Genomic DNA, 14,899 nt, shown 5'->3' on the forward strand with positions numbered 1-14,899 from the left:
AAACATCCTCATTTGTCCATCCACCAAACAGAGTCCCGTATGATGGATAGATATGGGAAGCGCATTTTTTCTTCAGCAACCTTTGCCCTCAGATCGCTGAATTACTTGACACACTTCACAAGGCTACAGCAAGATCTCCTAAGGAGCTAGGAGATGCTCTTCAAGGTTCATTAGCTGCAGGGGCCTCTGATAAGGTGACCTCTTAACTATCCACCTTAACCTCCATAGTGAACTCCTCCATGAGACTCATCTTGTATGCAGCAGGTGGAGTGAGTAAAGCAGCGGGTTCAGGAGTTTCCGTAAGGAGACACTCTTGGATGTGCTTATGTAACTTTGCAGAACCCTTTGTCAACTCCCCTTTTGATGGTTCCTCACTCTTTGGACCGAAAGTCAAAGATGCACTCACCAGATGCGAGCAAGAAGGAAAAACTCTCTCTGCCATTGGACTGCGTTTTTTCCTTATCTTTGAGTTCATATCCTAAGGGTCTGAAGGGGGAAAAGATGTGGTTCAAAAAATCTCAGGGAGCTTTTCAAGACGCACAAAGTGAACCTTTCCCCAGGTGCAAATGGGGATGTAATAATGGCAGACACTGCCCCCGCAGCAGAGGGGGGGGTCTGCGGAACCAGGGTGACCCCGATTCCTTTTGTGGTAAGCCCTTCCAGCACTCCTGAAGGGAGGCCCACCTCTGGTGGCAGTCAGGGGTCAATTATCCTTGTACCCGGAAGCCTGATGAGAAATAAGAGACAGATACAAAGCATAATATCCAGAGGCTACTCCATACCCTTTTCCCTTCCCATCCCAATCACAAGAAACATCCCAGATATTCCACCCAGTCAAAGGGATCAAGCAACCTTAGAGATTCAAAAGTTGCTAGACAAAAGGATCATCCTAAGAGTCCTCGCAGATCAAATAGGATCCAGAACTTACTCAAGATTCTTTTTAGTGTCAAAAAGAACAGGGGACTGGAGACCCATCTGGATCTCGGCAAATTAAATGACTCTGTAAAGAAGATCAAGTTCCAGATGGTGACACTGCAGTTGATTCTTCCCTTTTTAGGGAAAGACAATCGGATATGTCCTATAGATCTCCAGGATGCGTACTACCACATAAAAATGGACAGGCCATCAAGGAGTCGTCTGCGCTTCTGGCTGGGAGTCGTTCACTACAGTTTCGAGCTCTGCCGTTTGGTCTCACTACAGCCCCCAGAGTGTTCACCAAATACACGACAGTGGTTACGGCTCACTTGATGCATCTAGGATTCCAAGTGTTTCCATATTTAGACTGACTCCTGACTGCCACCACCAAGCATCTACTTCAACAAGCAAGGGACGCCACCTTACAATTCTGTTCCCACTTGTGGATTACTGTAAATTCAGAAAAATCTGCCTTGTTGCAATCGCAGCATATCGTCTATATAGGAGCACACCTAGACACAGTTTCTATGATGGCAAGATTGCCAGAAGAAAGAGTTTTGTTACTCCGACAGCAAGTTCCAAATCTCAGGTCGAAGACCAGGGTAAAAGCAAAAACAGTTCTATAAGTCTTGGGGACCATGGCAGCAGCAGTATCTTTAGTACCTTTAGCTCACATGCACATGAGAATTCTTCAGTGACTTCTGTTTACCCAGTGGTTGTTACAGGAACTACCCATGTCCCACCAAATCACGATCATGTAGTCTTGCAAGAGAGACCTGAGATGGTGGCTTCTTTCCAGCTACGTGACAGTAGGTCGTCCCTTTCTCCCACAATAGCCTATAGCCACGGTAACCACAGGCGCCTCCCAGATAGGGGGGAGGGGGCATTATCTGGGGAGGACGGTCCAAGGCACATTGCAGAATCACGAGGCCCATCTGCACATCAGTATCATAGAGATGAGAGCTGTGCTCTTGGTGTTTCAGCACTGCGGGCACTTCAGGACTCTCTTCCACTAGGAGTGATTGCAATTCAGACAGACAACATGTTGGTGGTCTGGAACATAAGCAGGGAGGAACTAAATCTTACCCCCTTTGTCGAGAGGCACTCAGAGTATGGCAATGGGCAACGTCTTCCCAACGCTTTCTAGTAGCAATGCACGTCCCGGTGAAATACGTGATATACTCAGCAGGGCAATACTCATGCCTCACAAGTGGTCCCTAAAAAAAATAGCGGAAAGGATTTTCCAAAAATGCGGCCAGCCTAGCTGCGACCTCTTTGCCACCTCCCGTAAACACCATATGCAACAACTACTTTGCTCTAATCCCCCTTCTGGGGGAGTCACCAAGGGACGCACTAGTACACGACTGGCCCTCGAGACTTCTTTATACTTTTCCCCCCTTTCCTTTAAAACCCAAAATCATCCAGAAAGCCAAGTCATTGGGAAGCAGGCTGATTCTCATTACCCCATGCTGGCCTCATCAGATTTGGTGTCCTTTTCTTTGACCTCATCTTCAGGAGGAACCGTGGGTTCTGGACCCAGTTCCAGACCTTCTGACTCGTATGTTAGGAATGCACCACCCCTTCTTCCAGACCCTCAAGTTGCCATGAGCCACCCAGGAAATTTGATGCTAGGGACGCTGTCACAACCAGTAAGAGTGAAGGCAAGATAGGACAACATAACATAAAGAAGTTGTGTGCTTACCATAACGTTCCATGTTTGTTGTCCATCTTGCCTTCATTCTTACATCCCACTCACCTTCCCCCAGCCTAGACCTTCTGGAGGACAGAGTGGAATTTTTTTCTTTCTACCAAGGAAGTTTTCTGACTTTCACACTATTTACTATAATTTCCCTTAATTCTGTGGAGGTTGATACTTGCTGTAAGTATTGGCATATCAGATCTGGGGAAGCTCACTAGTGCATCATGGGATAGGGTTTCAGCCACGAGCCAAGTGGAAGAGCTTTAGAATGCAGCCGAGTCAGAACCGAGGACCGGTTCCGAACCCAACCAGTAAGAATGAAGGCAAGATGGACAACAACCATTGAATGGTATGGTAAGTACATAACGTCCTTTTTCATTTTCCCAACATAAAATTTTCCCAGTATCTAAAGTCACCCTCGCTAAATAGATATCAGTTTGTATTTCTTATGTTTACTCTCTGAAAAACCGGGAAAAGCCGAAAGAACAAGACTCTTTGAAAAGTTTGTCTTTGACAAGATTTCCAAAAGCTCATTCTACTAGATCTACAGCTACATCTGCTGCTTTCTGGGCCAGAGCTTCCATTGATGTTATTTGTGCTGCAACCACTTTGTCCAGTGCTCAGATTTTTATTGTTGGACATCATCTCTAGAAGCAAGGCATGCTTTTGGTTCTGCAGTACTCTGGAGTACCCTTCCATGAGGGCCACCCAGGGTTATTGTAGCTGGAGAGACTGTCCCATTCGTGGAGAAATGAATGAACATGACATCAGATGTAAAAGTATGTACTCACCATAACTATACATCTGTGTTGTCTATTTTTATTCTTCCTCAGCTCCCCACCCTCCTACCCCCTCTTCTTTTGTTTAGGAGTGACATGATCATTTTTTTTTCTTGGAACCACTGTTCCTGTTTGAGCCGCTATACTGTTTTAGTTTTTATAGCTTATATTCTTAGTTTATGGTGAAAGTAAATTCGATCTGAGGTAATACATTAGTAAGGAGCATTATGGGTAAGGGGACAAGCTCGAGAGTCAGATCCAGAGTCTGGAAGAAAAGTGTCAGAGTCTGATCCAAGTTCGGATCCAATATCCATTTGTTGAAAAAGAATGAAAGTGGACAACACAGATGCATAGTTGCATAACTTTTTACATTTTTCCATTCATTGTTAAGAGGTCATGCACTTTTAGCTGGCTCTGTTCTCAGATTGTAGTAGTCCTGTAGGGATTCCGGCACAGAACTAGGATGCAACTCTAATGTCACGTATTCTTATCCATGCTATTGCATGTTGTTGCATAAATAACCAATTCTTTTCATCATCTTCATGATTTTTGTGATAGGTTGTTGGCCATAAGAAGGGACTCGATGTTATGGAGCGAGCTGACCCTCTCTTCCTTTTGATGGGATTGCCTACCATTCCTGTTATGTTGGTCCTTGGCAAGATGATACGTTGGGAAGATTATGTGCTCCGGATGTGGAGAAAATATTCCAACAAATTGCAGATTATTAGCAGTATGGTGTCAGGTAACTAATGACGTATGTGTTTGTGTTTGTTTATGGTTGATTCTTTAGTGGGATAAGGAATATGCATGTATCTGAAGTAGTTACTTCATTTGCTGTGCAACCTGTGGGTATCAGATCCGACCTCTGATCCGAGTCAGCAGCTTTCCAAGCTACAAGTTCCAAGCTCCTAGCTCCTCCCCCCTACCCATAATCCCCTGCTACATGCTGTATTACCTCAGATCGTGTTTTGCCGCAGCTGAAGCAGCTACCTTTGAAGAGCTCCTTGGCTTTTGGTGAGATCGTTACCTTTCTTTAACTTTTTCTCAACTGGGAAGATTGTATTTTTTAGTGTGCGTGTGAGTTGTATCCCTGGGTTCTTTTAGTCGTGATTTAGATGCTCGTTATTTTTTTTAGAAGTTGGTGTTTTCTGTGTGACACCCCTCCCCCCTTAGTGTTTGGGTGTGCGTGTGTGAGTGTTTTGGTCAAAATGGCTGAAGGGCCCAAAGCCGTTTTTTCAAAGTGTACTGAGTGTGGCCATAAGTTTTCTCTGGCTGATGGGCCACACTCAGTGCGTTTTGTGCCTGGGGGTGGCCCATTTATCTACGGCCTGCACAATATGTGTGGCATTTAACCCACGGGCACATAGGGACAGGAAGAATAAGCTGATCCTGGCGGGCTTGCTTCCGCAGGAATCGGCTTCTTCTTCCTCTCCTGCTCAGGCTCAGGCTGCCTTGGCAGCCCCGGTGCCTTCTGCTCCCCCTGCTCAACCGGGGACTCAACCTCCCTCTTTGGGTTTGAGCTCGGGGGACTCTGGTGCCTCTTCCTCCAAAGAGAAGAGGCACAAGGACAAGGAAGGGCACAAGTCTCAGAAAAGGCGGGCTGAGACTCAACCCTCAGCCCCGCCATCTAAGCTGGCTAGGTCTCCCTCGAGGGTCTCCGAATCCTCCCCCTCTCGGCGCCGTTCGCCATGTTTTTCGCCGGAACTGGAGGAGGAGTATCAGTCTCCCTTGAGGTTGTTGAGGCGGCCCTCCCTGCCCGCCTCGACTTCTAGGTCGACCAGAAGCTTCACCGACACGGACATGGATCGGATGATGTGTCGATTCATACAGACCCAGATGCAGATGGGGGTGCTCTTGCCTCCCCCCCCCCCTCTGGGGGGGGGAGTGCGGCCCCCATTTTTGCTCCGATCACTCCTTCTCTGACTCGTTTTTGGGTCTCGGAGTCATCGGATCCGGGCCCTTTCTGAGCCGGGGATTCGTCGGCGCCGATAGCTCCGGTCTCTTCGCCGACTGTGCCCTCCAGCGTGTCGGATCTGAGTTCTTGGGGCCGAGGGCTGAGCGTCGGATCCGTGGGAGTTGGTGTGTCTTCGGCCTCGCTGGGTTCGGAGCATACCTCTCTCTCGGCTTCGACTGCATCGGCCCGGACCCCGATCCCAACCTTGGAGCCGAGGAGGTTACTTTCGGAGCCTGGCGAGAGTAGTTCTCCTTCGGCTTTTGAGGTAGTGGAGAGGGTACTGTCGAGGTCCTCCAGGTCCCCGGTTAGGGCTTCGGTTCCTCCCGTACCCCCGCTGCATGTGGGTCTATCCTCCGTCATCCGACCATTGGGACAGCCTGCTCAAGCACTCCAGCTGGTTCCCTTGGAGGAACAAGAACCCGTTGACGAGCCCTCTTCGGACAGTCCGACCGAGGAGGTCCCTCGTAAACATAGGTGTAAAAGGAGGCACCTGGACTCCCCTGAGTCCGTCACTACTGACACGGATTTAGATGAAGGGGAAGGTTCCCCAAGGTCACCCCCTCGAAGATGTCTCCTTCAGACACATCATGGAAATGTTGCGTATTAGAGGGGGGTGGTCTGCCCAAAAACCTTCCTCGGATGAATCCATGTTCCTGGAGGCATTTGAGGCAGGCCCATCTACCTCCTGGGTGTCTCCTCCAGCTGACCCCCCTGGTAGACTTAATTGCTACCAGGGCGTGGAAGGAGCCCGACACCGTGGAGCCAATCCCGAGATGACCCGACAATGTCCTTAGCCCCCCAACGGATAGACAGTCTTGGGCCAAGGGATCTCCTGTTGATGCCATGTTGGTGGCGGCTGCCACCAAGAGAGAACTCGCACAGGATAGTTCTTCGGTTCACCCGCCGGATAAGGAATCTCGAGCACTGGACTGCATTGGGAAGCGGATGTTTGCTTCAGCGACCTTCTCGATAAGGGCGCTGAACTATATGGCACATACCATTAGGCTACAGCGAGACTTGATTAAGAAATATGCTGCAGCCCCCCCCCCTCCCCCCGGAGTCCATGTCGGTTGAGGACAAGAATGTTTTTTCGACTCGTATGGCCACTCTAAAATACATATCTAACACGTCCATGCAACTACTCTCCCATGCTACGGAGGGAGCCGCTAGGGCCAGCGGAGCCAGGGTCGTCTTGCGGCATCACGCCTGGCTCCGTCTTTGCGATTTCGCGGATCCATTCAAGGCATCCTTCACGAATGCGTCCTTTGACGGGTCTTCGCTTTTCGGCAAGACCGTTCGCAAAACGTTGGTCCAAAGCGAGAAGGACGGGAAGACGCTATCTGCCGTCTGAGTCCGCTTCTCTAATCCCCAACGATCCTTTTCAAGGAATCAGAGGGGACAAAAAAGCTGTGGTTCCTCGAGTCTCAGCAGTCCCATCCAGCTTCGGACCCCTCATCCTCCAGAGGCAGAGGAGGACAAGGTGGGCGCCGGCCCAGAGGCAGAGGGGGACCGCGTAACTTCGGGTCCAGAGAACCTTTCTCGGACAGACCCGCGCAGCAGCCTTGAGGGCTTACCCAGCTGTCCCTCTCTGGAGGCAGTCGGGGACGGTTGACGGAGCACCTGTCAAATTGGGAGTCAATTACGACAGATCGATAGGTGCTCCGTATCATATCCAGAGGTTATTCCATCCCCTTCATAAACCTTCCCCGCATGACCAGACGCCTCCCCGATGTACCACCCGATCAGAGGGAGGCAGCGGCTTCAGAAGTGTCGAAGTTGCTAGGAAAAAGAGCCATCCAGCCCGTCTCCCCAGACCAGTCCGGATTGGGTTATTACTCCAGGTTCTTTTTGGTGACAAAGAAGATGGGGGACCTAAGACCCATTCTAGACCTTTCCGCTCTGAACCTGTTCATTCCCAAGGAAAAATTCCGGATGGCCACCCTCCAATCAATTCTCCCCTTTCTGCGGGAGAACGACTTGATGTGCTCTATAGACCTCAAGGATGCGTACTACCACATATTGATGGACAGACGATCCAGAAGGTTTCTCCGCTTCCGGCTGGGAGCCAGTCATTATCAGTTCAGGGTTCTTCCATTCGGCCTCACCTCAGCCCCCAGGGTGTTCACCAAAGTCATGGCAGTGGTTGCAGCCACCTGAGACTTCAGGGCATTCAGGTCTTCCTGTACCTAGACGACTGGCTCCTTACCGCAGCCAACAGGCATCAGCTCTGCGTGGCAAGAGATTATCTTGCCCAGAGCCTAGGCATCTCAGTGAATCTACAGAAATCCTTTCTTTGCCCCGTTCAGGTCCTGGAGTTCATAGGGGCCAGGTTGGATACCCGTATCTCTTGAGCTACTCTAACTTCAGACAGGCTGAGCAGCTTGTCGTTTCAGGTACTAGCCCTTCTTCAGAGTCCTGTTCCAGCGGCGGAGTTAGTCTTGAGGGCACTAGGGTCTGTGGCAGCAGTGATCGGTCTCTCCCTTCATGCACAGCTACGGATGAGGATATTGCAGTGGACCCTTCAAGTTCAGTGGTCGCTATTACTCCACCCGTTGATCACTCCGGTACCACTGAGCAGAGTTTGCAAGGACTCCCTTCTTTGGTGGCTCCACGTGCGAGAACTGAGGGAAGGGAGACCCTTTGTGATTCCCCTGCCCCAAGCCACGTTGACCACGGATGCTTCTCACCTCGGTTGGGGGGGCATTGTTCTGGCAGAACCGTCCAAGGCACGTGGACTTCCCTAGAGACCGCTTTGCATATCAATGTCCTAGAGATGAGGGCGGTGCTTCTAGCGTTGCAAGCTCTCCACGACCTTCTCCCTCTGGGGACTATTGCAATCCAGACGGACAACATGTCAGTAGTCTGGTACATAAACAAACAGGGAGGAACCAGGTCTTACCCCCTTTGTCGAGAGGCTATGAGAGTTTGGGAATGGGCGATATCCACCAACCGGTTTCTGGTAGCAACGCACATTCCAGGACGGTCCAACATATTAGCGGACAAACTGAGTCAAGTAATTCTCACTCCGTATGAGTGGTCTCTCAATCCATCTGTTGCGAAGCAGATCTTCCGCAAATGGGGTTGGCCTCGCTGTGATCTTTTTACTTCTCCATTAAACACAAAATGCAGCGAGTACTTAACAATACTTCCCCCCGAAGGGGAAAATCCCAGAGACGCTCTAGGTCATGCTTGGCCCCCCGGTCTCCTTTATGCTTATCCCCCCTCCCGCTTATGATAAAGTTCATACAGAAAGCCTGTCGGTTGGGGAGCAGAGTTATCCTCATAGCCCCATTCTGGCCTCGCCAGATCTGGTTCCCTTATCTGCGGTCTCGCAGTGTGACTCCTCCATGGATACTGGATCCCATTCCAGACCTGATCTCGCATTCTGCAGGATACCAAACCCCGAACCTGGTGAACCTCAAGCTTGCGGCTTGGTTGATCCAGTTCCAGTGATGGCTAGGACTCCCGGTATCTCTTCTCCTGTGAAGGCCATACTGGTCGCGGCGCATAAGCTGGCTACCAGAAAAATTTACAATAGTAAATGGAAATGTGTCCCCGTCTGGGCCAAAGACAAGGGCCTGGATCCATTTGCAGTTCCTATTCCGACTATCCTGGACTTCCTGTCGCTAATTTTCCGGCAAGGAGCAAGTGCTTCTAAGGTTAAGGTGCAGTTAGCAGCCATCTCCCATTTTCATGTGGCAGATGGCCTAGGGTCCTTGGCATCTACAAAATTATGCAAAACTTTCTTGTGGGGCATCTTTCTTTTGAAGCCGCCTGTGAAAGCTATGGTACCCTCATGGGATTTGACCTTAGTCTTACAAGCCCTGACAGGTCCACCCTTTGAGCCTGCGGCCTTGGTTCCGTTAAAATTCTTGTCTTGGAAAACTGCTTTTTTGGTGGCTATTACTTCAGCCAAGAGGGTTTCAGAACTTCAAGCACTGTGTATGAAACCCCCTTACCTCATTTTTCACAAGGATAGAGTGTCCCTCAGGACTAACCCGTTGTTCTTACCTAAGGTGGCTTCAGTGTCAAATATTAATCAATCAATAAATTTACCCTTGTTCTTCCCAAATTTTCAGAATAGAGGGGAATACAAATTGCATAAACAGGATGTACACAGTCAACTGCGTTTTTACTTGCACAGAACTAAGGATTTTCACAAGTCGGACCAGTTGTTTGTGTCCTTTGCAAAATCAGCCATGGGTAGAGCCATTTCCAAAGTAACCGTAGCAAATTGGATTTGTCAGTGCATAATTCACGGGTGTATATCTTCAGGCAAACCAGCTCCTATTGGAACTTTGGTACTTAATAATTCTAACTTCCACTTTTTTACAACTGAGCATGCTCCAATCTGATTTAGAATTTGGCGCAATTTTTTGAATTTGGTGAAGGTTATAAAAGGAAGTGATGTAATGGAGGTTATTGTCTGATGAAGTTTAAAACCTTTTAAACGAAAGTGCTTACGTATATTTGTGGTTTGTTCTTGGCGTTTTTTAAGTTAGTTTTGTGGCTGTATAAGTTTATTTCGTTAAATTGGATTTATTTTTCCTTCAGTATGCCTATTGGAATTCACGCTCATTCTACAAGGTCTATGGCCACCTCAGCAGCCTTTTCGTCCAGGGTTCCCTTGGACGACATATGTTCAGCAGCTACCTGGTCCTCTTCTCATAGGTTCATTTCTCATTATAAACTAGATATGATTTCGAGAGGTAGGGCTTCCTTTGGCTCCGTGGTGCTTTGGAATATCCTTCTATAAAGGCCACCCAGGTTTGTTCCTAGGTAGCTGGGGACTCTGTCCCACAGGTTGCAGAGCAAATGAAGTAACTACTTCAGATAAAGAAGTTATGTACTCACCATAGCATTCCATCTGAGTAGGTACTTCATTTGTCTGCAACCACCCCCCTCCCCCGCCATCCCCCGAACCTTTGTCGGGATCTCTGGTCACCTGAAATTCTCTTGTCAGGAAGTTAAATTTGGTGTGTTCCTCTGTTGAGGTTATGAGTTGTGTGATGGGGCAAAAATCGATCTGAGGTAATACAGCATGTACCAGGGGATTATGGGTAGGGGGAGGAGCTAGGAGCTCAGATCTTGTAGCTTGGAAAGCTGCTGGCTCTGATCCGATACCCACAGGTTGCAGACAAATGAAGTACCAAGTCAGATGGGACGTTATGGTGAGTACATAACTTCTTTATCTATATCTTAGAAGTGCAGCACAGAGGGGAAACTGTGCTGTAGCTGAATGGTTTCTTTCTTCTAATGAACTAAGGCCTATGTTTCCCGCTCAAGTAGCGAATAAAGAAGTTCTAAGAGTTCAAATTCTTTTTGAGTAGTTTTTAGCAGCAGTTTGCCATGTCTAAATATCTGTGAATGGTACTATAACCGGAACTAAATCAAGCGGTTTTGATTTTAGAATTACAGGCCTGTATAGGGCAGAATTTGAAGAGCGGTGGAGCATTGCCCTTAATCCACTTACTTCTGTTATAGTAAATAGCAAGTTGGGGGTTTCCATAATATGTTTTTATGGAGTTTGTCAGATTGATGGCTTTTTTTTTTTTTTTTAATTTTATATTAAGCACCTTTTTTTTTTTTTTTTTTACAGCAGTCAGTACTGGACATCCTGTTCCTCGTGTGCCTGCTGAAGCAAGTTATCAGAGTGATCATGTGTCCATTTCTCGGATACTCTGTGGAGCACTAGTGTTCCCAACCATTGCAAATCTTGTTGGGAGGTTGATGTTTCGTCGTGTGACCTCCAACTTACAGCGTACCGTTCTGGTAAGTATCGATGCATAGTTTAACATTTTTTTATTGGGCACATTTTACAGTAAACAAAAAAAAAAAAAAGTTGTATTTGAAGGTGGAGTGGAACGTTCCATAGATGTTACCCTATTCCCATGTTACAGTAATCTTACTGTGGGATTCTCCACCTCAGGTGACCCAAATGTCAGTTCCTATACAAAAGCTTAAGCCTGGTTGCTGTTGGTGTGTGTGATGTCATGCAGGGCCATAAACCAGAGGCCTAAAATGTGACGTCTGCACGCATAGACCTCGGAACCTTTCTGCCGCAGTCAGATCGATCGCATCGCTCCTCTACTATCAAGACGTTTAAAGCTAAGTACCATGTTGGGGAATTCTTAATTTTATTATTGCTCGAGCTTGGTTAGCTGTTTTCTTCTTAGCTGGTAGCCGATGTCCTCTAAGAAGGGTAAATGCCGGTGCAGATGTCAAATTCCACATAAGGATGCCCACGACTGTTGGGTATTTTGTTTAGTCCGGGTGCGCGACCATACGTCCTGCACCATTTGCCAATCCTTTGTCCCTAAAACTCTTAGAAGCTGTCTGGCCGCTCTTAATCTATACTTAGAAAAGCAGGGACTTAAAAAGTTAGTGCTTAGGACGGATCCTGAGTTGGCCACCCTGGTGGAGCCACCACGATAAAAAGCCAAACTTTTACTGCCTACTACTGCTGCCTCTCTGTCATCAGACTATCGCCAGCTGCCGATTTAGGGGTTGAGGGACACTCGCTAGAGCTGTCTACTTAGTCGTCTCCCCTTGAGGAAGCTGCTTCTGAAGTACCAGCCAGCACATCCGTGGAGGTTACTCAGAAGTCTGTTTATACTGAAGCCGAGGGGAAACCAGGCTCCACCAGACGCTCGTTTGGGATGCAGGAATCCAAATCCTCTCCGTTAGCTCAGGCCCCTCTAACCAGGCCATCTATCAAACCTACCCCTTTGAAAAGAAAACAAAAAAAAACATCTTTCTTCCTCTTCATTAGGAATTCCTGACTGGCAGTCATTTGCTCGGTCCTTGATGTGGGCCTTCATGGCCCTTAGGCCCTCAGCCATCTCACCCTCCACTATCCTAGTGCTTAGTCCTAGGTCTGCTTCAGCTACTTCTGTTCTCCCTCCCACTCCTCAGGAAGAAGAAGAGCATGTTTTCTCATCATTGTCATCATCAGACGAGTCTATTATTTACTCATCTCAAATACCCTCTCCATTGCAATACTATTCCCCAGATGAGGAATCTAGAAGGGGACTCTCCTCCAGACGATATCACTTTTGGAGAGACCATTACTAAAATGAAAGAATATTTCAAATGGGATAGTTCCCACATTACAAACTCAAAAAGATACTTTGAGTTGCTGCAAGTTGAATTTCCCTCTTCATCTGCCAGCCCCCAGTTATTCCTGCATACTTAGATGCATTTGCTTCTACATCTAAAAATCCGACTCTCAACCACTTGCTCCTAAGAGACCAGATTGTTTCTATAAGGTGCCTGATGACTACAAATTTCTGGTGAAGCCCCCCGTTGCGGACCCTACTTTCATAGCTGTGATCCCTGACAAGCAGTCAAGACTGATCCCATGCTCACCTCTGCCTACTGACAAGGATAGCAAGAACATGGATAACCTGGGTAAGAAAGTTTATACCTCTTCCACCCTAGCGTTCAGAGCCATTAATTACCAAACTCATATGGTTAAGTATGCCATGGACTTGGTATCCCCAGCATCTACACTTCTATCCTCCATGCCTGACTCTCCCATCAAGACAGAAGTAGCATCAAAGCTGACCCTGGCATCCCAAGTAGCCAGACACTGCATTAGATGCAGTTATGATGCAGCAGAGGCCTCTGTGAGATCTGCTGCATCTGCATCTGTGCTTCACAGATATTCATGGCTACAACCATTGCCTGAAGATTTTAAATCTAAAATTCTAGATGCTCTACTAGATAACCTCCTATAAACAGTCTGCTGAACTGTTTAAGAACCTTCAGGAGAAGAGCAAGGAGTTACAAGACTTTAAGCACCTCCTAGTGTCTCCTATTCCAAAATACTACAGAAATTGTCCAGCTAAGACTACCTGTGTCCACAGAACCTCTTCCACTGCTACTCCTTCATCCAGGCATAGGAAAGGTAACAGGAGGCAAACCTTTTCCAGGCCTGCTCCTCAGTCTTCCCACAGACCGCCCTTTCAGGACAGAAATGGTATCAACAGTGCATGACTACCTTGCCCATATCCCCCTTTCAGCCTGTATCCCACACTGCCTGCCCCCCTGGAGAACTATCACCTCAGACCGCTGAGTCCTGGCAGTAGTAGAAAGGGGATATTTTCGGTCTTGGAAAGAAAAGCCCATACCACAGAGCATCCCCCCCCCAACCCAACTACAACTTATCCCTTATGTTATACAGGATCTACTGGCTCATGGAACAATTGAACCTGTCCCCCTCAGGATAAGAAGGATAGCAAGGACAGGACCTAGAATGATGCCACAGTACAAAGACAAAATGATCGATTTTAACAATTGGCTAAAATTTTGGTGTCATTCAAAGGGGATCCAGTGTCTGTCAGCCTGGGATGACATGCTCGACAAGCCACGTTGCTTCGCTAGGGACGGCTTGCACCTGTCACCACTGGGCTTTCGAATATTGGCAAAGGCTCTTGCCACCCCCATAGTGCCTTTTTTAGGCAAGGCTCAAAAGTCAAACCCACCCCCATAGACAGCACAAGGAACAAGAAACTAAGGGTAATGCTGCTAAACGCCAGAAGTCTTAACTTCAAGATGCACGCACTCGAAGCTCTCCTCAGTATGGAGAACATCGATATCTGTGCAGTGACAGAAACCTGGTTCAAGGCTCCAGAGAGCACCCCAGCACTACTAGGCTATACCTCATATCATGCTTTTCGGCCCCAAAACCTGGACCGAACTACAAAAGGAGGGGGAGTTTCCATATTTATCAAGGATATCCACACCTCCAGGTTAGTGGCATTGCACAAAGTATCGGAGACCATCCATGTGCAACTAACAGTGGGCAAGACTGCTTTTCAGTTTATAGCATCCTACAGACCACCCTCTCAGTCAGGAATCCCGTTCGGCTTTCCTGAAAACATTGGAGAACATGAAGATCTCTCCGGACACCATTATATTGGGCGACTTCAACTACCCAAACATGACTGGAAGCACTACTCAAGCCCCAGCACCTTAGCCCAAAGATTCCTGGAAATTATAAACTCAAATGCTATGGAACAAGTAGTCACCACTCCCACAAGAGGGGACAACATACTAGACCTGATCATTACCAACATGGGGACTCTGTGCTCCACACCAGAAGTATATCCCTCATTGGTAAGATCAGACCAAAAATTAATTTCACTGGATGTCCACATCCCGACCCCACCCCCAGCCCAGAAAACCACAGTGAAAAACTTCTCAAAAGCGAACTTCTCACTTCTCAAAACCGAAGTGGAAACCTTCAAGGCCCCAGGGCCAGTGGAAACTACAGCCCAAACTGCAGAATCCTATATAAATGCATTCTACGGACATCTCCAGGAATGCATGGATCATGCTATCCCAAACAAAACCAAGACCCAATCATCCAAAGGCAGGCGTCCAGTCTGGTGGACCCCTGCCATAAATAAACTGTACAACAGAAGGAGGAAGCTACTACATGATAGAGCAAAATCCCTAATAGGGAAGGCATCTCTGATCAGTACTAGCAAAAAATTACGATCCCTCATAAAATCCTCCAAGGCCAGCTACGAGAGAAAAATTGCACAG

General features: G+C 47.8%; 1 protein-coding gene across 1 annotated transcript in view; it reads left to right on the top strand.

The window, feature by feature from the left end:
- Window positions 1-14,899, top strand: part of LOC122812106 (E3 ubiquitin-protein ligase MARCHF5-like) — a 268,136-nt gene that overhangs the window by 170,202 nt on the left and 83,035 nt on the right. The window contains exons 4-5 of the mRNA XM_044084388.1: window positions 3,952-4,135; window positions 10,947-11,119. Of these exons, the coding sequence (XP_043940323.1) occupies window positions 3,952-4,135; window positions 10,947-11,119 (357 nt within the window). The remainder of the gene's footprint in view (window positions 1-3,951; window positions 4,136-10,946; window positions 11,120-14,899) is intronic.

This window comes from Protopterus annectens, chromosome 9.part0 (genome assembly GCF_019279795.1).
Source record: "Protopterus annectens isolate FY-2018-M chromosome 9.part0, PAN1.0, whole genome shotgun sequence".
In the NCBI taxonomy this organism is placed as follows: Eukaryota; Metazoa; Chordata; order Ceratodontiformes; family Protopteridae; genus Protopterus; species Protopterus annectens.